General features: G+C 45.2%; 1 protein-coding gene across 2 annotated transcripts; it reads right to left on the bottom strand.

Moving 5' to 3' along the window:
* Positions 1-593: 593 nt before the first annotated feature.
* On the bottom strand, positions 594-18,893 carry Adh5 (alcohol dehydrogenase 5 (class III), chi polypeptide). 2 transcript variants are annotated; one of them, NM_001288578.1, is made up of 9 exons: positions 18,811-18,893; positions 10,702-10,803; positions 8,869-9,010; positions 8,154-8,241; positions 4,975-5,194; positions 4,589-4,849; positions 2,216-2,351; positions 1,287-1,425; positions 594-1,008 (listed from the first exon to the last, which is right to left on the bottom strand). In NM_001288578.1, exons 5-9 carry the CDS (start codon positions 5,170-5,172, stop codon positions 984-986), a joined length of 759 nt encoding a protein of 252 aa, NP_001275507.1. In that variant the 5' UTR covers positions 5,173-5,194; positions 8,154-8,241; positions 8,869-9,010; positions 10,702-10,803; positions 18,811-18,893; the 3' UTR covers positions 594-983. The 2 variants fall into 2 exon arrangements, with proteins under 2 accessions (NP_001275507.1, NP_031436.2); NM_007410.3 differs by lacking the exon at positions 18,811-18,893 and adding an exon at positions 12,900-13,000.
* Positions 18,894-23,409: the final 4,516 nt, after the last annotated feature.

The following is a 23,409-nucleotide window of genomic DNA, read 5'->3' as shown; positions in this document are numbered from 1 at the left end:
TACTGATCTTTCCCTTCTCCATCTGATTATCAAGAACTTGTGAGCACATCTGCACTACAGTGTTTTGAGAGATACATATGACCAGACACCAGGGATCTGGTTAGAACTGTGTGGCTAAGGGGACAAATTAGACTTTAGTGCGCTGACATCACAGCTTAGCAACAGTTTATACGACAAGATGACTGTGAAGCCAATTTGCATTGTTAGGAGCTGGGTAGGTCGCCAGCAGTTAATTCAGGCCCTAACTGTTTGAGAGCTGAGAAAACAAAGGACAAGCGGCGCTTCTGAGCACTCCTGTGATGGCCTCCATCTTGGGCTGCTGGGAGTGGATGAACACACATTTTAAGTAGGAGGTGACCCAGTGCTGCACTCTGCATGCCCCTCACTTGCAAGGAACATGTGCATGCTTACCTCACACACAGAGGTTAAGTCAGTGTTCAGCTCATTTAGAGTTCACTGCAATGTTCTGTTCTCAAAATTGTACCAAAAGAAGCCCTATGGAGCAGGCATGGCTGCCCCTCTTGGACACCTGGTAGTTGTCACAATCAAAATAACTCTTAATAAACTTAACAGAAGTTTTCTGAATACTTGGTAGTATACACTTCTAAAATTTATTTGCTGAGAAAGAAAGAATATTCTGATTTCGGCTATTCTAAACCCATGTGGATGAATTCAAGATCAGCCTTCATTTTTGGGTTAGCACTGTTTCTAGACACAGTTGACTGTCAATGAACTGGGATCCTACAAGATGACAAGATGTTCAACTCACACACACATGCAGAAAGTATTTTTATTATGTTAAAATGTTGCACAATGAGCAGCAATTGTTTATGTGGAATTTGCCTAGTTCATGATTACAGTCTCGATTATGCACATTCCTTCTAGTCATTTCTGAAGTCTACGACGTGGTTAGCTTGTAAATCCTGTCTGTTTCTAGCCAATCACAGGAAAGAGTGCAGGATGGACAGTGTTCTCTTCAGAACTTACATCTTTAGAACAGTTCGAATGCTGTGAGACAGAAGCAAAAAGAATAAAATTTGAAAGATGAACTAAAAAAAGTTCCATTTATTTATTTTGTGCGCATGCACACACACGTGTGCGTGCACGAGTGTGCACCCTGGCATGCCTGTGGAGGTCAGTTCCCTTCTGCCAGGTGGATCTAGGGATCAAACTCCGGTCATCAGGCTTGGCAGGAGGCACCTCCCTCTGATCCACCTCACAGGCCCTGCATGGTGAGCTTTTAACACCACAGGCAGATTCTGGAACACAGTGAACTGAAAACTCACCTGTCTCCCGAGTGCATCAGATCAAAGGCTTGGTTAATTTGGTCGAAGGAGAGATTGCCGGTCACAAATTCGTCAACTTTTATCTTTTTGGACATATATTCAGACACCAGCTTTGGGACACTCTCCACACTCTTCCATCCTGAAAGAAATCACATTTTTTTTTAAAAAGAATTATTTGTTTATTGTATGTACATTTGTACACTGTAGCTGTCTTCAGACACACCAGAATGAGCCACCATGTGGTTGCTGGGAATTGAACTCAGGACCTCTGGAAGAGCAGTCAGTGCTCTTAGCCGCTGAGCCATCTCTCCAGCCCCAGAAATCACATTCTTAGAGAAAAGTTGGGCAATAGGTTTCTGCTGTATGCTTACTTAGTCATGTTCCCTTCCTGGTGACACAGAGGCAGTTACAGATGAAATGGAATTTAAGGGGAAGGAGACATTCTAAAACTGATGTGAAGAAAGAATCAAACATACCCTTAGTTGTGAAAAAGTAAACATTTTAGAATTATTGTTCTTTTCCTATATCAGGGTTACTAAATGCTGGGCCTGATGGATCAGGCCTAAAAAGGCAGCTACACTGGAGGCGAGGCAGAAAGGATTGTTTAAAAAATAAACAAGTAAATAAATTGCAGTATTCTGCTGGAGAGCACTTGTCTAGCGACTATGCAACTCCATCTTCAAAGGTCCTTTCAAATCCAGCTACTAGAACATGGTGCCCCCAGGAGCATGTGCCGGCTAAACAGTCCAGGACACTACTTAATGGCTCCCCAGTTCCAGCAGTCAACACTGGCTGATTCTGAAAGCCTCAAGTCTCCCATGAAACAGTAATTCACGATACAGTAACAACACATGCCACGATTTGTGTTAATATAAGAAAATGAGACTGGTAGATATGGTAGAGTAAAATCTACATATGCACCGAGTTACCTCCAAAGGCGGTGCCTTTCCATGTGCGTCCTGTCACCAGCTGGAATGGACGAGTGGAGATTTCTTCCCCTGAAGCAGCTACTCCCACTACCACACTGACACCCCAGCCTTTGTGGGCTGCCTCAAGGGCTGATCTCTGCATGCAGGAAGATGAGAGTCAGTCACAGGCATTCACCACCCACCCTGAAAATGCCCTCTTTCCCAGAAACCCCAAGAGAGGACGGCGACACACAGCCTTTTAAAGAAATGGTGACAGATGCCCAAACGTGTTGAGTAATTTTAACTTTTTTGAGTAATTATACTTAACAAGTATCTTTAAAATTTAACCTATTAACAGAAATTGAGCAAATCTAAAGCTTATATTTGCTTTCTATTTTATTTTTATATCCTATATCCACAATACAAATGAGTGACTCCAGACTACTTCTCTCTCGTGAGTTATAAAAATCAGCTACAAATAGATTTAAATATCAGACCTGAGACTTTCAAACTACTAGAAGAAAATATAAGGGAAATAAAGACATTGAATGGCGAGACTTTTTTTTTTGGGTAAGATCTTAAACAACGTGGGAGGCGAAAGCAGAAATAAACAGATGGGGCACAGCAAACGAAAGACCTCTGCATAGCAGAGGGAAACAGTTGGGGCAGAGCACAGGCGTCTGATGATGGGCTGGTACCCAGATTTTATAGGAAACTCCCCAAAACCAAACAGCCTGGGCAAGGGATAGAAAACAACATTTCTCAAAACCAGACACAGACAGCAAATAGATACATGAAAAACTGTTCAACATCACTAATTCAAACCACAACATACCAAGTCATTCCAGTGAGAATGACAACTATCAGAAAGGCTGCAAAGGAGCTTTCTAGACTTCTCCATGCAAGGAGACGTGGCAGGAGCTGTCTGAGCTGTCTACCCCTCTGGCCTCAGAATGCTCATTAGCTATAGAAAATGATTAGGAAAACCACTGACTGAATTTTTTTTTGGGGGGGGGAGGGTGAGTCAAACACAATGCCATATAGGAAGAATTACAAAAGGCCAGCAGAGAATCTAAATGAGGGAGGAAGTTCAAACAGACTTCGAAAGCTTCTGAGATTCTGATTCCAACAGAAGGGATTCTATGACAAGGCAGGGAACAGGCAAGAATGAATGGCGCAGGTGGGATTCGGGCCAGGCGTGGATGATGGTTTCTGGAAGAGAAGGAAAGACAGAAAGGAGAGCTAGAAATGTACACCAGCTCTTAGTAACCTCAGAGAAGGCCCAAAAGAAGACAGCTCTCCAAGAGTGTGACAGTGTGAGGGCCAAGGTGGTAAGAAAGGAGCCGGTGAGAGCATGGTCTCGCTTGCCTGGGCCTGGGATGCAAGTGTGTCCTCATCAGACAGGATGGGGAATTCAGTCTGTGTGTGTGTGTGTGTGTGTGTGTGTGTGTGTGTGTGTGTGAACACAGAGGTCAGAGGTCATGGTGAACGCAGCAGATCCACACAGCCTGCACTGCAATGGAAGAGAGAGGTTCAAGAGGTGAGGCTACAAGTTCATCGTGTCAATCAACTACGGCTGGAAGGGAACACTGCTGACGGAGACCAAACACCAGGACTGGGGCGAGGGGATGCTGTTAGGTTAGAAGAGCCGAGCTGTTCTGACTGATGAGAAAGAAGACTTCTTACGGGCACCACACACAGCTTCCAGAAGCAAGTCACTCATCACCTCGCATCCGACTCACACTGTCAGGCTCTTGGATGGCAAAGGTGAGCTAAATGAAGACATGCCAATACACCACGAAACATGTGACACCACATGAAGACATGCCAATATACCACGAAACATGTGACACCACATGAAGACATGCCAATACACCACGAAACATGTGACACCACACACAATGCCTCATCATCAAGTTTAAGCTAACCTTCCTAAGAATAACTTCTCTACCCATAAACTTTCCCTGCTGGAAAAACTCCTTCCTGAGGAGAAGAGAGCAATGAAGTGGATCAGGCAGGCAAAGCATTCATACACATAAATAAATCTAAAAGTTTCTTTTTTCCTAATTAAGGATTTCCGTGCAAGAAGCTGTCAGAAGTCACTGCAGGACTCTATGTAATGTTGGTGACACACTACTAGATACACACTCCATCCTTCGCTCAGGTGTGTGTCCAGTTCCAAAGCCCATGCCCTTCACACTAAGCCTTTCATTTTGGTGAGCATCTCTCCCTGAGCCCTTCTGTAATTCCCCATTCGATAGGTCCAAGTAGTTCAAGGCGCTATTGCCATCGCCTGCTTTCTCAACAAGTAATTCCTACCAAAGCTGTTTCAGAACCAAAGCTTTAATCATGAGGAAACCAAAGCCCAAAAAGAATGCGGGCACATGTACTCACCATGACCTTCACGTTGCCAATGCACTCAAAGGAGTAATCCACGCCCCCATCTGTCATCTCAACGAGGACTTCCTGGATGGATTTACTGAAGTCTTGGGGGCTAATACATTCAGAGGCTCCAAATTCTTTGGCCTTTGCGAATTTATCTTTATTGATGTCGATACCAATGATCCGGGATGCACCAGCCACCTTACAGCCCATGATCACTGCCAGTCCAACTCCTCCCAGGCCAAAGACGGCACAAGTAGAACCAGGCTCCACCTATCATCAAAGACAGTGTCAGCTGCCCGCTAAGAGTCACAGCCTCACAGGCTGGCCATGGTGTGCCAGCAATGTCTCACTGAACTGAATGAGGACAGAAGCGGAAGCCGCGGCCAGGCTCTTACCTTGGCAGTGTTCACAGCAGCCCCGTAGCCAGTTGAAATACCACAGCCGAGAAGGCAGACTTTATCCAAAGGGGCCGAAGGATCGATTTTAGCAACAGAGATGTCAGCCACAACTGTGTACTCGGAAAATGTGCTAGTCCCCATGAAGTGAAAAACAGACTTTCCTTTGCAGGTAAATCTGCTAGTCCCATCTGGCATTAATCCCTTCCCCTGAGTGACCCTAGAGAAGACAGAGGAAAAGGAAAATGGAAGGGCAGGCTCATTTCCCTAACTCTGTATCAGTTTTAAAAATAACGACCAGCAAATACTCAGAAAAGTATTCTAAAACAAAAAACTTCCAAAGCAGTGGTTCTCAACCGTCCTAATGCTGAGACCCTTTCATACACTTCCTTGTGCTGTGGTGACACCCAACAGAAGATTGTTTTCACTGCCGCTTCACTGTTTGAGAGGGTCCCTGTGCTACTGTGTTAGGCTGGGCGAGCTGAGCTCTGGACGTTGTGTCTTCTCTTCCCATTTCCCTAGTGTGCTGGGATCACACGCTTGTGCCTCTACTGTGGGCTCTGATGTGCTTTCTGGGGAATCTGAATTTTCCCAACTGAGCCGTCTTCTCAGGACGTCCATCCTTTCTAATAAACACAACATCCAAGTTTACACTCAGATGAATACTCTAAAATATACACATGAATAAATCTACAAATGAGAAGACAGTTCTATACATTGCTGTAGGAGTATAATCTCTGAGAGAAGGACCTATCCAGTAGGAATGTATACATGCAAACATTCACTGGGCTGCACACTTACAATTTGTGTGCCATGGGGACTGTAGTGGTGTATGTTCTACTGCAATAAAAAGGGCAACAAGCAAGATCTAAATGGCCTCAAAGGGTCCTCAAGTGGCCTGCCACACCTTACAACAACCACCCTTTCTGTGTCAGGGGGTTTGTTATTTTCTATAGAACTCACACTAACCTTATGTGGTAACTTTTATTACTCTGATTTAATGGGCAATAAAATAGCTCATAAAAAGAACTTCATTTCACTTTTAAAAACATGTCTTTCCTTGCAAATTTAGCCAACTGTTACAGAAAGAGAATGTATTCAGACTACTCTGACTCCCTCCTCTGCCCCCTCTTCTTTGGCTCTTTGAACAAGATCATACACAGTCTGGGCTGGCTGCAAATCTGGGATCTTCTTGCCTCCATTTCCCAAGTATTGAGATTACAGGAATGCCTGGTCACAAGCTTTGGTTTATATCTTGATGGCTAACTGAGATTTCCCAGGCTTGATTTTTCTCATCCCTGGAAATGAGCTTCCAGAGGTTAGTAACACTGACAGCAAGCCTCTGTAAAGAGAGATTTAAGTAACTCCTGGAAAATGTGCTGTATAAATCACTATACAATTACTTGCTGTGTATGTGTACTTATATGTGTATGGGTGTTTTGCATGTATGTATGTATGTACGTATGTGTATGTATGTACACCATGTATGTACCTGGGTTCCTGAAAGAGGGTGTCAGCTCCCCTGGAACTGGAGTTATAGGTGGTTGAGTTACCATGTGAGTGCTAGGAATCAAACCTGGGTCCTATGGAAGAGCAGCTTGCCCAAGTGCTTTACCCGCTGAGCCATCTCTCTAGCACTGTGAGCACTCTTATTGTAAGAATAAAGAAAGCTGGAAGATGGTTCAGCATTTAAGAGCAATTACTGTGCAAGCATGAAGACCTGAGTTCATAGCACAGAACCCACGTACCACACCAGGCTCGACTCTATAAGCCTGTAACCCTGGTGCTGGGGGGAAGGAGGAATGGACCCAGGCACCAGGCTCGACTCTATAAGCCTGTAGCCCTGGTGCTGGGGGGAAGGAGGAATGGACCCAGGCACCAGGCTCGACTCTATAAGCCTGTAGCCCTGGTGCTGGGGGGAAGGAGGAATGGACCCAGGCACCAGGCTCGACTCTATAAGCCTGTAGCCCTGGTGCTGGGGGGAAGGAGGAATGGACCCAGGCACCAGGCTCGACTCTATAAGCCTGTAGCCCTGGTGCTGGGGGGAAGGAGGAATGGACCCAGGCAGGTGCTTGCTGGCCGGCACAGCTGAAATGGAGAGCTTTTAAGTAAGAGATTCAGTCTCAAAGGTATAGGCTGCCGAGGCTGTGTAACCGTTTGCTCTCAGATTCAAACATTTCATTCTACAGGAAGGTACACAACTCAAAAAGCACCAACCAGTAAGTCCCTGAAACTGCCCAGATACACTCGGCCCCTCCCTGCCAGAGTAAGCAATAAGCTGAAGAGTTCCCCTCAGACGAGACAGCCAAGCTGCAAAGAAGACTCTCAGCCCAGAGCAGCTGTCTGGAGGAGGCTCAGCTGAGTCCCCTGGGAAGGCCACTAACTTGCTGAGCTACCTGCAGGTACAGGGAACCATGGAGCTGGCCTGGCCTAGCTGCCTCGAGAGGCAAGTGTCATGGGTTCTTCAGGTTAGAGTCCACGGCTCCTTCCAGTTCCCAAGAGACCTATGCACTCCCTCAGGCAGTGAAGCATTCGGGTCGCTTCGTGTTTCTCTGTACGTTCCCTTCTAGTCAAGGAAGCATGGAAGCCTGACAGGACAATTGCTCTTAGATATTAATCTTGTGTACTCTATGTAGCCTGCAAATGTCATTATATCCTGACAGCTACAACCGGTAACTGCCATTATATTCTGTTTCTGAAAAAGGCATCAAAAAATCAAAAGCCTGATTGCTTTCAATAAAATTGCCACAGCTTCGGTTGTGCTGTGGACCCTCCAGCTGGCCTGATTTAATTTCTCAAAGCCAAGGTTATCAGGTGCCCTTGGCCCAGTGAGTTAAGTGCACGCTGGTGCAGCTGTCTTTGAGTAGTTCTGCTCCTCTCAGTGACCCCCTCACCCACACTCCCGTAAGGAACCCAAATAAAACTCAACTGCTTCACCACGTTGGACTGTAGTGGTTATCTGTCCTTGGGTCTGCTGTGGGCTTCCTGTCTGGAATGACATGTGTTGAGTCTCCCCAGGAAAAGTTTTGTCACACAACATGGGGAGGTGGGGGTAGGGAGAAATGAGCTGCTGTGGCCTCTGCAGGTATCACAGACATGGGCAGATACAATTAGCACACATATGCACATTAGATTTTTTTAAAACTATATATATTAAAAAAGTATAAAAAGATACTGACCTTATTTTCTGGCAAAGGTTTGTTTTAGGATTCAGACAAAACTTGCATTCTCCACACTGTGGGATGTAGAGTGGGATGACAGTGTCACCTGAGAATTGAATGAGAAGTTATTATCCTGAACGGAGCAGCTGGGCTTAAGTCAGTCGTTCTCAACCTGGGGGTCATGACCCCTTCATGGGTCAAATGACCCTTTCACAGGGGTTGCACAGCATTATTTACATTACGGAAAATTAGTTACGAAATAGCAATGAAATAATTTCATGGCTGAGAACCACTGCTCTAGTGAACGTAGCAGAACTCTACCCTCGTCAGCTGACACAAGTCTGGAAAGGCAACCTCAAGGCTTAGAAACTTTATCTACAGAGCATGGTTTAGACACTGACCAGCCATGCACGAAAAGTTCATTGCAAAGTTTCTGATCTAAACAAAACCCAAAATAATGGAGAATGACGGAGTGTTTCAAAACCACCGACTCACCGATGTGTCTCTAAAAAGGCTTGCTAACTTGCCAAGATTGGTTTGGGTAATATATTTAAAACAGTTTCAAGTGCAAAAGCAGCCTGCAAAATCCGAGTTAAAATCAATCCAAATATGTGTTCTTCCAGGAGGAGGAATGGGCTCATACAGAGTTGTATAGTTGGAAATAAATAGTTGTAATGCTCCTACAGAAACAAGGCGAAACCATCACACAGAGTGGCTTAAATGCCTGCCTTACCTGCCTTCAGCTTCGTGACCCCTTCACCAACACTTTCCACAATTCCAGCACCTTCATGTCCCAAGATCACTGGGAAACACCCCTCGGGGTCAGCTCCGCTCAGGGTATAGGCATCGGTGTGGCAAACAGCAGTGGCAAGGATCTACCAGGCCGGTAAGAGAAGAAGCATCTAAGTGTGCACGCGCAGCTAGAGTACAAGTCGTGTACAGGACACTGTGTCATACTGCACTGCACATCTGTAGACTCGTTTCCTTTACAGATCTACTTCTCCAAAACTAGCATGCTTACAACCCACGGCATCTTTAGACCTGGTGGACTTCCCGTAGTGTTGAGAAGAGCGGCACATTGATATACATGGAGGTGTGGCACAGATCTTTTCCTTTTTGTTGTGTGAGAACAAGTACAGGTAAAGCCGGTGGCTTCCCCAGCACAGTGCCTTCAGTTACAGAGGATTGAAACAGCTGGGGCCATCTCACTGCTGGCTTCCTAAGTTGGGGAATGTGATGCCTACACAGACATTGTTTCTTGGAGATGCCTGGCTGGCTGGCCTCTGTCAAAATTCAGAGCTTTTGGTGGAACCCAGTCCTTTTGCTGACCTACACAATTTCTATTCAGATAAGCCTTTCACTGCACTCTCTGGCTTCTAAAAATCGTTCTTGGGGCTAGAAAGCTGGCTCAGTGATTGAGAGCGCTTACGGCTCTTGTGGATGACCCAGTCTTTGGTTCTCAGCACCCACACCAGGCAGCTCACAACTCCCTGCAACTCCTCTGGCCCCCAATGTCCTCTGGTCTCTGCAGGCTCCTGCATGCATGCGGTATATAATCTCAATCAGGTACTTAAACTTATACATTAAAGAGAAAAGCAAGTAAAGGCAAAACCTTGTTTGTATTTCTGCTTTTCTGCTTCTGCTCTGTGTATCCATTCTTGCTGTAAGCCAGCAGTTTCCTGGGGATGAAGCTGTTGGTGTGCCCACACCACTCATCTTAGTAATCTACGACAAACTGTCTTCTGAACACGAACATAAATACATAAAGTATAGCATTTCAGACTCTTAGATCTTGGCTGAAAAGGACCTTGAAAAGCAGTAGGTTTTGTGCTTCTCAATTGGATACATGCAAACCTTGGGGCACAGGCTAATCTGCACAATGTGCCTGGTGTCCTGATGAAGTAAGAGTCGTGACTCTTGCCCTTCAAGGAAACACTGTCCCAGAATGTTAAGGAACAAACACACGCAATGGTTATAACTTTAAAGCATTAACTTTGTGTCATAAACAAGCAGAGAGCAGAGGGTAAAAACAGTTTTACAAACGTCAAGGCAGCACAGGTCTCTCCGGAACGCTGCCTTCTGCCTCTCCATAAATTCTTAGCCACAGTGGAGGGTGAGGAGCGGGGGACAAATGGATCCACAGAACCCTGGCCTTGTCCATCACGGGCAGGACAATTTAAAGCTCTGTGGGCAGCAGAACTTCATCTGTTTGCCGCTCTAATCAATCAAGAACCTCTTTCCAGTTTTTCTGAAGCAAAACTGAAGACCGTGTCTTTTCTTTGATTCTAATACAACGCCACTCTGTGAGTTATGAGACTAGCGGAAAGGGGAGGGTCACATAAAGCCACCTTAAACCCAAACTATGACCGTTCTATTGTGGCAATCCACTAATCCGTAGGTTTGGCTTCTTAGCCCGCCCATGAGCAAATACAAAAAGATGGAGAGGCCAACTTGAGGAAGGGCAGGTGTGGGGAGGACTGTGATTCTGTGGCAGGAAGACTTCCAATGCTTTCTCCTTGACACCGCCCTTTGGGGTTTCTCCCACAATGCCTTAGCTGGACATTACCTTAATCCGAACTTCATGAGCCTTTGGAGGGGCCACTTCTATCTCCTCTATGGAGAGAGGCTTTCCCGCCTCCCAGGCGACTGCAGCCTTACACCTGATCACCTGAGGTGGGGGAAAAGAAGTAAAGTTTATTCTCCTAGATTAGTAATTACTTCACGGGCAACCAAGATAATGATGCTGCTCATGTTAGTGTGCCAGGCTGTGGAGAGGGTCCAGGGCGTACAGCTCCTGCCCGTGCAGGCCTGAGGCCCAGAGTTCAGCTCCCCAGCATAACACCTGGAGGCAGATCAAGCTGGCTGGATCGAGTAACTGGCCTGGAGAGCTCTGGGTTCAAGTGAAAGACCCTGATTCAATGTATGGTGGAGCAATTGAAGACCTGATGTCAGCCTGAGACCTTGACATACCCACCTGTGAACACGCATAAACATAAACACACACACACACACACACACACACACACACACACACGCTACAAACTCAGACACACGCAAAGCTAAATAAATAAAACTAAATTGAACAGCATATTCACAGAAAAGCTTATAACCTCTAAGTGAGATGGAGAATTGTTTTTAGGTCTCACATAAATCACACAGTGAATAACATAAAATTAAAGGGCCAGATACAGTGAGGCAAACCTTTAGTCCCAGCGCTCAGAGGCAGAGGCAAGTGGCTCTCAGTGAGCTCGAGGCCAGCTAGATCTACACTTCAAGTTCCAGGACCGACAGGGCTACATGGAGAGATTCCATCTCAAACCTTCCACCCTAAACCACCATCAACCAGGACAACAAATATGTGCATATATATTATTTATATTTAAATTGTGTATACATATATATAAAATCAAAGGGCTGAAGAGATGGCTCAGTGGTTAAGAGCACCCACCTACTGCTCTTGCAGAAAACTCCAGGTTCAGTCCTATGCATCTACACTCTCACAGCTACCTGTAATTCTAGTTCCAGAGGATCTGTGCCACCCCCTGGCTTCCACAGGCTCCTGCATGCATATACACACACACAGGCACACACACACACATCTTAAAGGAGGGTGGGAGGTGGGGAAGAGATGGAGGAGGAGGAGGAAAAGGAAGAAGAAGAGGAGGAAAGAAAGAAAAGGAAAGAAGACTATGGAATACATGTCCCAAGCTGGGGTGTAGCTCAATGGTAGAGCATGTGCCTTGAATGCACAAGGCCTTGGATTTGAGTCCTAGCACAACAATGGACAAGCCAAGCAAAATCCCACCCAGAGTCTTTCACTAGGTTTGGCAAGTAATTCAAGGTTAGTATTCAAGCTTAGTATTATGCGACCTAATTATCTTTTCCTTGGGATGGCTTATATAGCATCACTTTAGTGCAATACTTCCCAGTGGAAAGGATCCTAAGAAATATCCAAATGGGGGTAAAAATACTATAACCATCTCTTATAACTGTGCTAACTAATGCATTAGCCATTTGCCACAGGTGGCTATTGAACACTATAGATAAAGGACAAGTGTGAACTGAAATCAGGTATGATGTAAAAATTTGAAAGCTTAGAAGAGTGAAGAATATCTCAATTTAAAAATACTTATAACGTGGAAATAATATTGCGAGTATCAGGTTGGGTAAACATACCATTAGAATTAATTTTATGTGGCTCTGTAAAGTTTACAATTCCATATGAAATTTATATCGCGCATCTAAAGCAATGAGCTACTAGAGCGATTACACTCAGTACAGACCTTCTTAACCACGGAACCAAACCTAGTGAGAAATGCTGGGTTTTGATCAGTTCACTTGACGCTTATGAAATGTGTTGACAGAATAAAGGTTGCAAGCCACTCACTGGGTTTACTGGAGATGGACTTGAAAGTCAAATAACGTGATTTGAAAAAAACAGGTACACCGTGCTGCACGTAGAAAGCCAAGGTCGAAGGAAGGGCCTAACTTTGCTTGGGAGTTTTGAGCACGGCCCGCGCTCCAAATCTGATCCTGCAACCCGGGCGCGACCCGGGCAAGTTCTTCCGTCCCGCGTGACGGGCGCGGGCCTCAGCCCACCGGGCTCCGGCGGAGCAGAGCAGAAAGCAGAGCTGCTCTCCAAGCGCGGCGCCGAAACAAAGCCTCCATGCCCTCGCTGCGGCTGCGCTCGCCTTCCCCGGCGGGCGGCAGCGGGCCACCCGGGCGTTCCCCTCCTCTGCTCCGGCCCACCGCGCGCCTCCATACCTGGTTCGCCATGGCCGCTAGTTCGGGATCGAGCGCTAAGGTTCACGAGTGTAGCGGAACCCGGGTGAGGGCTGGACCGTGCGTGAGGGGAGGGGCTGTGCGCGGGAGGCGGGCCTTCGATGTAGGCGGGGCGTACGTGAGGGCGGGAGGAGGTGGCTGTGCGTAGGGCGGGACTCGGCTGGGAGGCGGGCCTAATACCGGAAGGGCGGGGCCCGCGTTTCGGAGCCTGAGTTTCGGCTACTGCGCTCCGTTGCTGGGGAGGCAGTAGTTTTGGGGCCGTGAAGCGCTTTATTCCAGGCTGGCTCAACTGAGCCCCTGCAAAGCATCTCTGTGGTATTTCCTTGTCTAATTTTCGTGCAGTCTTTGTACGTTAGACGTGAGAGAAATATAGCGTGTGGTAACACGTGTGGGAAAGCACGTGTAGAACAAGCCACGCCTTCCGTGTGTCCCTGTCCGCGGTCCCCCCGCCCCCCTCTTCCCGGGCTTGCACGCGCTAGCTAGCGAGCTACTGATTTGCGGGTTGCATGCGCTAGCGAGCTAATGCAGCCCCTTGTTTTGCGGGTCTGGGTCCAGGACGAGTCAACACTGCGGCCCTCAAGGGCTTTGAAGGAACACTAGAGGGAGAGGTGCCCATCCTAGCAACAGCCCGACCTCGGATTTCAGCAGGTTACGACCAGGTCCTGGGATTTCAGGGACCATCGGACACGGAGAGAAGTTTTCAGGAAGGGAACCGAGGGAGCAGAGTGGGCCCCTTTTAAGAGTGGACCAACTATGTGGAGACAGAGGCTGCTGTATTTGCTGATGTAATCCCAAATGCTGCTTGTGTTGAAATGTACCCACTAAAACACCGCATTTTGTCTTTTTCATGGCTCATTTCCTGATTACACACTTTAAGGGTTGACATTCTCCACGGTACTGTTCAAAGCCCTTCTCTCACTTCACACTAACTCACACCCTGGCTTTTAACGTATATAATTAATAGGATGATCACCATAGTCTGTCTCCAGTCAGGGTAGTGTTCCTAAACTCCAGGCTTGAAGTACCAAGCCAGTGTGTATTAGGGTATCTCAGTGCTTAAAACCCAACTTACTTAAAACTAATCTTGTATTCGTGCCTCCTAATCCTTTTAAATGATTCCAGTGTCTGGTGATTAAAATATTCAAATATACAAGCCATTTCCAGTCAAACCACCACATGTGGATATTATAAGTTATACTCCTGTAAGAAGTTGAACAAGTTGAGGAATTCATAATTCTTACAGAAGTGAAGTCACGCAGGGAGAGCTGCTGCCCCCCGAAACAGAAACAGGAATACAGAGAATCACAATCCATCAGACTAGAAATTCATCATTGCAAGAAGCAGTACTAGGGCCAGAAACTGAAGAGTGATTGACCTATTGCTGTAGGCACTTTGTAGTTTAGTCTGACTTTTGTAAACGACGGAGGATGCAGTCATGTGGAGTGGAGTATTCTCATACTTTGAGAAGTTTATTTTCACGATTTTTCAGGGAAGGAGGGAGAAAAATTTTCCTACTGTTTCCTTTAGAGCAGTGTTTGTCACGTGTGGGTCATGACCCTTCTGGGGGTCGAATGATCCTTTCATAGGGATCACGTATCAGGTATCCTGAACATGAGATATTTTCATTACGATTCATAACAACCAGATGATAGTTATGAAGTAGCAATGAGATAATTATGGTTGGGGTCACCACAATATGAGGAGCTGTATAAAGGGTTGTAGCATTAGGGAGGCTGGGACCACTGCTCTAGAGGTAGTATCAATGTAAACATGTGTGTTCTTAAGGAGGCTTGCCCTCAAAAATGACTTGACCAGGGCTTAACTCAGCATGAGTTTTCCCTGTGCTCATCCAGTCAGGGAGAAGGGAGATGGGCATCTTCAGTCCTCTCTAGTTCTAGAATCCTATTCCTTGTAAGGGGCTGAGAATTCAAAACCAAACCAAACCAAACCAAACCAAACCAAACCAAACCAAACCAAACCAAACAAAACAAAACAAAAACCCAACCAACTAACCAACCAAAAAAAACACCTGAGGCCGGCCGTGGTGGTGCATGCCTTTAATCCCAGCACTCAGGAGGCAGAGCCAGGTGGATTTCTGAGTTCGAGGCCAGCCTGGTCTACAGAGTGAGTTCCAGGACAGCCAGGGCTACACAGAGAAACCCTGTATGGAAAAACCAAAAAAAACAAAACAAAACAAAACAAAAAAACCCAAAAAACAAAAAACAAAAAAAACCCCCTGAGAATAACTAAAGTTTATAAGCTCACCTAAAGACTCAGATAAAATAAAAAATTAAAAACTGTAGAACATTTTCCCCTTTTACTCAGTAAATTATATCTGTCTTTTAATAAAAAAAATTGCAAGGCACAGAGCAAGGCAAACCATAGTTTGAATGAGCATGGCAAGCATCAAAACCAGACCCAGAAGGTGACAGCTGTGCTGGAATGATCAGACCGTGCGTTTTAGTTTTTCCTTTGTTGAAAACAGACTTTTCATACAATACATTCTGATTACATTTTTCCCTTCCCTTGACTTGTCCAAGATCCTTCTCACCTTCCCTCCAGTCTGAATCTACAACCTTTCTGCTTCCTGTTAGAAAACAAGCTGGTATCTGAATAACGATGATGATAATGATATAAAGCAAAAGCTAGAATAGGACAAAACAAATGAGCAAAAAGAAGAAACAGAACCAAAGAAAAAGCGTGAGAAATACATATATGCAGAAGCACAAATGTTTATACACATAGGAATCCCATAAAAAACAAACAGAAGCCATAATATATACACAAAGGATCCATAAGTTAAAAAAAAAAAAAAAAAGACTGGAAAGCCATGAGACAGAGAACCTTCCTCCAAAGGTTCTCTGAGTTAACTTCCTGTTGATTATCTACTGCTGGGCATGATGGCACCTTGGTAGTGATTTGTGTTCCCAGTGAAACTTGGTTGGACTGAACTAATCTTTCATTTGTGAGTAGTTATCAATTGGAGATAGCTTCTGGGTTAGAGGGGGAGCTTGTGGTCCTCTTGCCCTCTCAGGGCTGGGACCCTGTTGGGCTGGACCTGTCTGTGCAGGATTTGTGCTTCCTCCGTCTCTGTCAGTCCCTCTGTGCATCACTCCTGAGCTTAGAAGGCCTCCTTTCTTTCATGTTGCCCATCTCACCTAGCTCTTACAATCTTTCTTCCTCCTCTTCCACGGGCTTCCCTGAGCCCCGAGGGCGGGCTTTGATGGACACCTCATTCAGAGGTGTTCCAGGTCTTACTCTCTGCACATAGCCTAGCTGTGGGTCTGTGTTTGTTTTCATTTACTACAGGGAGAAGCTTCCGTGATGATGGCGGAGCAAGGCACTCATTTTTGAATATAGCACAGTGTTGTTAGTAGTCACTGTGTGACTATGTCTCTTCAGCCAAGAAGTCGTAGTCAGTTTTCCCCTAGGTACCTGGGCTCTCTGGTATCAGGTTCTGGGCCACCTGCAGTGTTATGGAGATCAACCAAAAGCTTAGGTTGGGGCTGGTGAAATGGCTCAGCAGTTAAGAGCACTGACTGCTCTTCCAAAGGTCCTGAGTTCAAATCCCAGCAACCACATGGTGGCTCACAACCATCCATAATGAGATCTGACGTGCTCTTCTGGTGTGTCTGAAGACAGCTACAGTGTGCTTACATATAATAATAAATAAACCTTTAAAAAAAAAAAGCTTAGATTGTTTCATGGTTCCCATGGGCCCCCTTTGCCAACAACTCAACTGTGGTGTAGCTCACTTCTGGTCCTTTATTTGATGGTGAGAGATGTCCAGTTGGGTATCTGTTTCCTGTTATTTGGTGGTTTATCTAGCTCACCTTTGTATATGTATATATTTTAGGAAGCTTCTACTGTAGTGGGTTTCCATACAACCACTCAAATGACCCTTAGTTGTAGATATCCCTCCCTCCATTTCCTCTCTTACCCTGTGTTTCCTCCCACTCCCCATATGATTCTCCATACATTACCCTCCCCCCCCCCCATCCATCCATCCATAACTATTCAATCTTCTCTTCCAGGGGAGATCCATCCCTCCCCACTAGTCTTTTACTCTATACCTATTCTGTGGTTACATGGATTACATTTTGAAGGCTTAGCACCTGCCAGGCGGGCGGGTACATGCCTTTAATTCCAGCACTGTGGAGGGAGAGGCAGGTGGATCTCTGAGTTCAAGGCCAACCTGTGCCTTCCCCCAGCTTTGAGCAGGCTGAATTAGACCTTGTTTTTGCCACAGCTGGCTAGCCCACCTAGGGTGGAGTCTTCCAACCTAGGTAAAGTCTATTGTCTGCCACATCTGCAGCTTCCTGCAAGGTGCTACTATAGGCAGAGCAGCCTGAGCTTGTTGTCCTGACAAGATCCTGAGACGCCTGAGATCCTGGCATGGGGGTGGGGGTGGGGGTGGGGGAGTGGGTTTTCCTCCCTTTTAAGTTCAGGCTCAAAAAGTAAACATTGAGCCTTGATCAGAGAACTTTGTCTTGGCTCGTTATTTCTCTCACTGTCCTTCCCACCCATCCCCAGCTTTCCTTTCAGGAAGCCAGGAACCTGTGGCTGCTGTTGGCTACACCAACCTGGTGTACAGAGAAAGTTCCAGGACAGCCAGGGCTACACAGAGAAACCCTGTCTTAAAAAAAAAAAAATCATCCACCTGAGGCAATTTTTCATGCAGGACACAGCCAGTAGAGGTAAGCTGTGCACTGTACTGTCCCATGACTTTTATTGTCTGGCCCGTGGTTTTTCCTGCCTTCCCAAGAAGGCCGGTGGGGCTCCAGGAACATCCAGGTTAGACTCCTCCCCACAACCCCTACCTGCTAGATCCACCTGAGGCACAGCCAGCATTTTAGACATAACAGTTCATACTGACGTTTAACTTGATGGGCCCTACATAAAGTTTTGTGGAATTTCTTAAGATTAAGAAACTTCATACAGAACTTACAGAACATAACAGGATATGTGGTCAGCATGACCTTGCTCCGAGTCAAGTGATTTTTCTGTGTCAATGACTGGCAGGCATATTATAGCAACAATATGAAATAGCTGGCAGGCATGGAACCAAATGGTTACAGCTATGTGTGGGTGGGGGGAGGGCAGGCATCAACACAACATACCAAAACTTATGGGACACAATGAAAGCAGTGCTAAGAGGAAAGCTCATAGCTTAAGTGCCTTCTAAAGAAATTAGAGACTTCTCATACTAGCAATTTAAAAGCACACCTGAAAACTGTAGAACAAAAAGAAGCAAACACACGTATGAGGAGTAGATGGCAGGAAATAATCAAACTCAGGGCTGAAATCAATAAATTATAAACAGAACAGCACAAAGAATCAACGAATTCAAGAGCTGGTTCTGTGAGAGAATCAACAAATAGACAAACCCTTAGCCAACTAACAAAAGCCAGAGAGACAGTATTTAAGTCAACAAAATCAGAAATGAAAAGGGAAAAAATAACAACAGTCACTGAGGAAATGAAAAGGCTTGTACTTCACAAAACTGGGAAATCTAAACGAAATGGATGATTTTCTTGACAGATATCACTTACCAAAGTTAAATCAAGTTTAGGTAAACTAAATAGCCTTATAATTCCTAAGGAGATAAAATCAGTCATTAAAAGCCTCCCAACAAAAAAGATCACATTTTACTGAAAGCAATGTACAGACAATGCAATTCGCATCAAAATTCCAACACAATTCTTTACAGACCTTGAAAGAGAAATTCTCAATTAGGGTCACTTATGTAAACGATCTTATCTTCTGCACGTAGTGATACTTTGACTTCCTCCTTTCTAATTTGCATCCCCTTGTCTTAGTCAGGGTTTGTATTCCTGCATAAAACATCATGACCAAGAAGTAAGTGGGGGAGGAAAGGGTTTATTCGGCTTACACTTCCACTCTGCTGTTCATCACCAAGGAATTCAGGACTGGAACTCACACAGGAACTTGAAGGCAGGAGCTGATGCAGAGGCGATGGAGGGTGCTGCTTACTGGCTTGCTCAGCTTGCTTTCTTATAGAAACCAGGACTACCAGCCCAGGGATGGCACCACTCACAATGTGCTGGGCCCTCCCTCTTCGTCACTAATTGAGAAAAATGCTTTACAGCTGGATCTCATGGAGGCATTTCCTCAAGGGAGGCTCCTTTCTCTGCGATAACTCCAGCTTGTGTCAAGTTTATACAAAAACAAACAAAAAACAAACAAACAAACAAACAAAAAACCCCACCCAGTACATCCTTTGATCTCAATATATATGGAAAAACAAACAAACAAACAAACAAAAAACCAGGATAGCAAAAAACAAAAGTTGTGTAGAATAAAAGAGCTTCTGGAGATATCACCATTCCTGATTTCAAGCAATAGTAATAAAAGTCCCATGGTATTGGCATAGAAAAGGTTGACCAATGGAATAGAATAGAACATCCAGAAATAAACCAACACACCTACAGACACTTGAATTTTGACAAAGGAGCGAAAACCATACAATGGAACAGTTTCTTTATCTATTCTTCAGTTGAGAGACATCTAGGTGGTTTCAAGTTTCTAGCTATTATGAATATATTGTTAAACAAGCGTCTCTGTAGTAGGATGAAGGGTCCTTTGGGTATTTGCCTGAGAGTGATATAGCTGGATATTGAGATAGATCTATTTCCAGTCTCCCAAGGAACTGCCATACTGATTTCTAAAGCGGCTGGACAAATTTAGACTTCCAGCAGCCACAGTGGCTGAGTGTTCCTTTTACTCCCAGTCTTCACTGCATGAGCTATCATTTGTTTCGTTGATCTTGGCCATTTTGATAGGTGTAAGATTAAATATCAGAGTTTTGATCTGTATTTCCTTGATAACTAAGTTCAGTGGTTCACAACCTGTGGTTTGTGAACCTGTTGGGAGCCGCCCCCACATTCGCCGTCACAAGATGGCGCTGACATCCTGTGTTCTAAGTGGTAAACAAATAATCTGCGCATGTGCCAAGGGTATTTTACCACTACTTGTACTCTGCCTTTCCCGTGACGTCAGCTCGGCCATGGGCTGCAGCCAATCAGGGAGTGATGCGTCCTAGGCGAAATATAACTCTCCTAAATAGGGAAGGGGTTTCGGTTTGGTTATTGGGGTGGCTTTCGCTTTTGGGGCTGGGGGTTTGCGCTCCTGGCTCCTGAAGATGTAAGCAATAAAGTTTTGCCGCAGAAGATTTTGGTTTGTCGTGTTCTTTCCTGGCCGGGCGTGAGAACGCGAGTAAGAATTGGTGCCGAATTCCGGGACGAGAAATTCCGGGACGAGAAAATCCGGGAAGAGGAAACCCGGGAAGAAAAACTCGGGACGAAAATTACCATCACCGGCGCAAGGAAGATCCCTCATTCCAGAACCAGAACTGCGGGTCGCGGTAATAAAGGTTCCCGTAAAGCAGACTGTTAAGAAGGATTCAACTGCATGAATTCAGAACTTTTCAGCTGGGGGAACAGAGTACCAGTGAGTACAGCTTTACAAGGTAAGTCTGGTCTTGAACTTTCTAAGGAAATTCAAGACAGTCTATCAGAAGTAAAGTGGAAAATGGCTTTACAAGGTATGTTTGGCCTTGAATTTTCTCTAGTGTTAGGAGCCCTTTTGTTCCTTTTCACATGTTATCAGGTGATTAAGATAGGGCTGAAAATTCTGGATGAAATTCAGGGCAATCTATCAGAAGTAAAGCGGGGAGAGAGAGTAGGAGCAAAGAGAAAATATGGTACACAAAATAAGTATACAGGCCTTTCCACGGGTCTTGAACCTGAGGAAAAGTTTAGGTCAGGTAAGAATACCTGGGGAGAGATTGGAAGGAAGGAGAAGGAAAAAGAAAAGAAAAAAGATCAATCAGCGGAGGATTCTAGGAGAAGGAGCCTATACTCATCACTAGATGAGTTCAAGGAGCCAGTTCTTAATAGTTCTGAATCAGATGAAAAGGCTATTAGGGCCTGGAAGGCGCTCTCCTGAGCAGGTGAAGCCACTGGACAATAATGACAGAGGCAGGCTCTTGCAGCCTACAAGGTCTTATTGTCCACCCTGGAGTTGTAGATCAGGATTATAAAGGGGAACTTCAGGTTCTCTGTTCTTGTCCTCAAGTTGTCTTTTAACTCATAGATCTTGTCCAGATACAACTAGATGTATTATGGCAAATAGCTCAGCTGGGGTGTAAACAAAAGTTTCCGGGATTGTGTGTTACTTCCATTCAGTATGTTAAATTTACTAGGACAGCTAATTTGTCAAAAAGTCTTTTTCAGTATATGTTACAGAATTGGATGGCTGAATTTGAACAGATCCTTCGAGAATTGAGACTTCAGGTCAACTCCACGCGCTTGGACCTGTCCCTGACCAAAGGATTACCCAATTGGATCTCCTCAGCATTTCCCTTCTTTAAAGAATGGGTGGGATTGATATTATTTGGAGATACACTTTGCTGTGGATTAGTGTTGCTTCTTTGATTGGTCTGTAAGCTTAAGGCCCAAACTAGGAGAGACAAGGTGGTTATTGCCCAGGCGCTTGCAGGACTAGAACATGGAGCTTCCCCTGATATATCTATGCTTAGGCAATAGGTCGCTGGCCACTCAGCTCTTATATCCCATGAGGCTAGTCTCATTACACGGGATAGAGTGAGTGTGCTTCAGCAGCCCGAGAGAGTTGCACGGCTAAGCACTGCAATAGAAGGGCTCTGCGGCATAAAATGAGCCTATTCTAGGGAGACATGTCATCTTTCAAGAAGGTTGAGTGTTCAAGTGTCCTTCCCCCAGGAAAAACAACACGGGACCAGACCAGGACCCCTCTGGGTGATGAGCCTGGGAGGAGGTTATGTGTACGGCTCCTTTACCTACACACTGGGGATTTGACCTCTATCTCCACTCTCATTAATATGGGTGGCCTATTGCTCTTATTAAAAGGAAAGGGGGAGATGTTGGGAGCCGCCCCCACATTCGCCGTCACAAGATGGCGCTGACATCCTGTGTTCTAAGTGGTAAACAAATAATCTGCGCATGTGCCAAGGGTATTTTACCACTACTTGTACTCTGCCTTTCCCGTGACGTCAGCTCGGCCATGGGCTGCAGCCAATCAGGGAGTGATGCGTCCTAAGCGAAGGATAACTCCTCCTTAAAGGGGACGGGGTTTTCCGCCATTCTCTCTCTGGCTCTGGCGCCTGCTCGCTTGCTCCTAAAGATGTAAACAATAGAGCGCGCTCTGCGCTTTGGCGCACCGGAGCTCTGGCTCCTAAAGATGTAATTGGGGTGGCTTTCGCTTTTGGGGCTGGGGGTTTGCGCTCCTGGCTCCTGAAGATGTAAGCAATAAAGTTTTGCCGCAGAAGATTCTGGTTTGTTGTGTTCTTTCCTGGCCGGGCGTGAGAACGCGAATAAGATGAACCCTTTGGGGGTTACATATTCAAATATTCTATATATCAGACATTTTTATTACAATTCATAACAGTAGCAAAATTGCAGTTATGGAGTAGCAATGAAAATAGTTTTATGGGGGGGGGGTCACCACAACATGAAGAACTGTATTAACGGGTTGCAGGGTGAGCACCACCGACTAAGGATGCTGATCTCCTTAAGGGTTTCCCAGGCATTTGAGTTTTCTGTATTTAGAATTCTCTGTTGAGATCTGTACCCATTTTTAATTGTGTTATTTTTTTGATATCTAGTTTCTTGAGTTATATATTTTGGAGATTAGTCCTGTATTGGATATGGAGTTGGTAAAAAACTGTTCCCCATTCTGTAGGCTGCTGCTTTGTCCTAATGACAGTGTCCTTTACCTTATATAAGCTTTTCAGTTTCATGAGGTCCCATATATTAATTGCTGATCTTAGTGCCTACATTAATGGTGTTCTGTTCAGAAACTCTTTTCCTGTACTAATGAGTTCAAGGCCACACCACACTTTCTTTTCTATCAGGTTCAGTGTATCTGATTTTATGTTGACCTTTTCGATCCATTTGGAGTTGAGTTTTGTGCAGGGAAATAAGTATGGATCAATTTGGATTGGTCTACATGCAGCCATCCAGTTGCTCAGCACCATTTGTGGAAGATGTTGTCTTTTTTTTCCACTGTATATTTCTGGCTTCTTTATAAAAAAGTCAGATGTCAGTAGGTGTGTGGATCTATGTCTTGTTCTTCACTTTGGTTCTGTTCAAGGTTTCTGTTTTTATGCCAATACCAGGCTGATTTTATTACTATAGCTTTGTAGTGCACATTGAAATCAGAAATGGTGAGACCTCTAGCCATTCTTTTATTGTTCAGGATTGTTTTAACTATCTTTGGGTTTTTTTTTTAAATTTCCATATGAATCTGAGAATTAGCCTTTCAAGGTCTGTGAAGAATTATGGTGGGAATTGCATTGCATCTGTAGATTGCATTTAACTGAACAGAACTAGACAGAGGGATAGCTGCATGACTTTTCCTGGGAACTATAGAGAGTCTTCTCTTAACCCCAGATATAGCATTAAGACACTGAGAAAATAAGTTAGCCCAAGTG

Source organism: Mus musculus, chromosome 3 (genome assembly GCF_000001635.26).
Source record: "Mus musculus strain C57BL/6J chromosome 3, GRCm38.p6 C57BL/6J".
Taxonomy (NCBI): domain Eukaryota; kingdom Metazoa; phylum Chordata; class Mammalia; order Rodentia; family Muridae; genus Mus; species Mus musculus.
Note: the sequence above shows the minus strand (reverse complement) of the source record. Positions and strands in the feature narration are given on the sequence as shown.

What these genes read in the sequence shown, in the direction of transcription:
- Adh5 (NM_007410.3), bottom strand. An exon ending in GAAAGGCACCGCCTTTGGAG is followed by an intron (nt 1,426 to 2,215) that starts GTAACTCGGTGC and finishes GATTTCTTTCAG; the next exon opens with GATGGAAGAGTGTGGAGAGT. An exon ending in CTGATGCACTCGGGAGACAG is followed by an intron (nt 1,009 to 1,286) that starts GTGAGTTTTCAG and finishes TCTGTCTCACAG; the next exon opens with CATTCGAACTGTTCTAAAGA.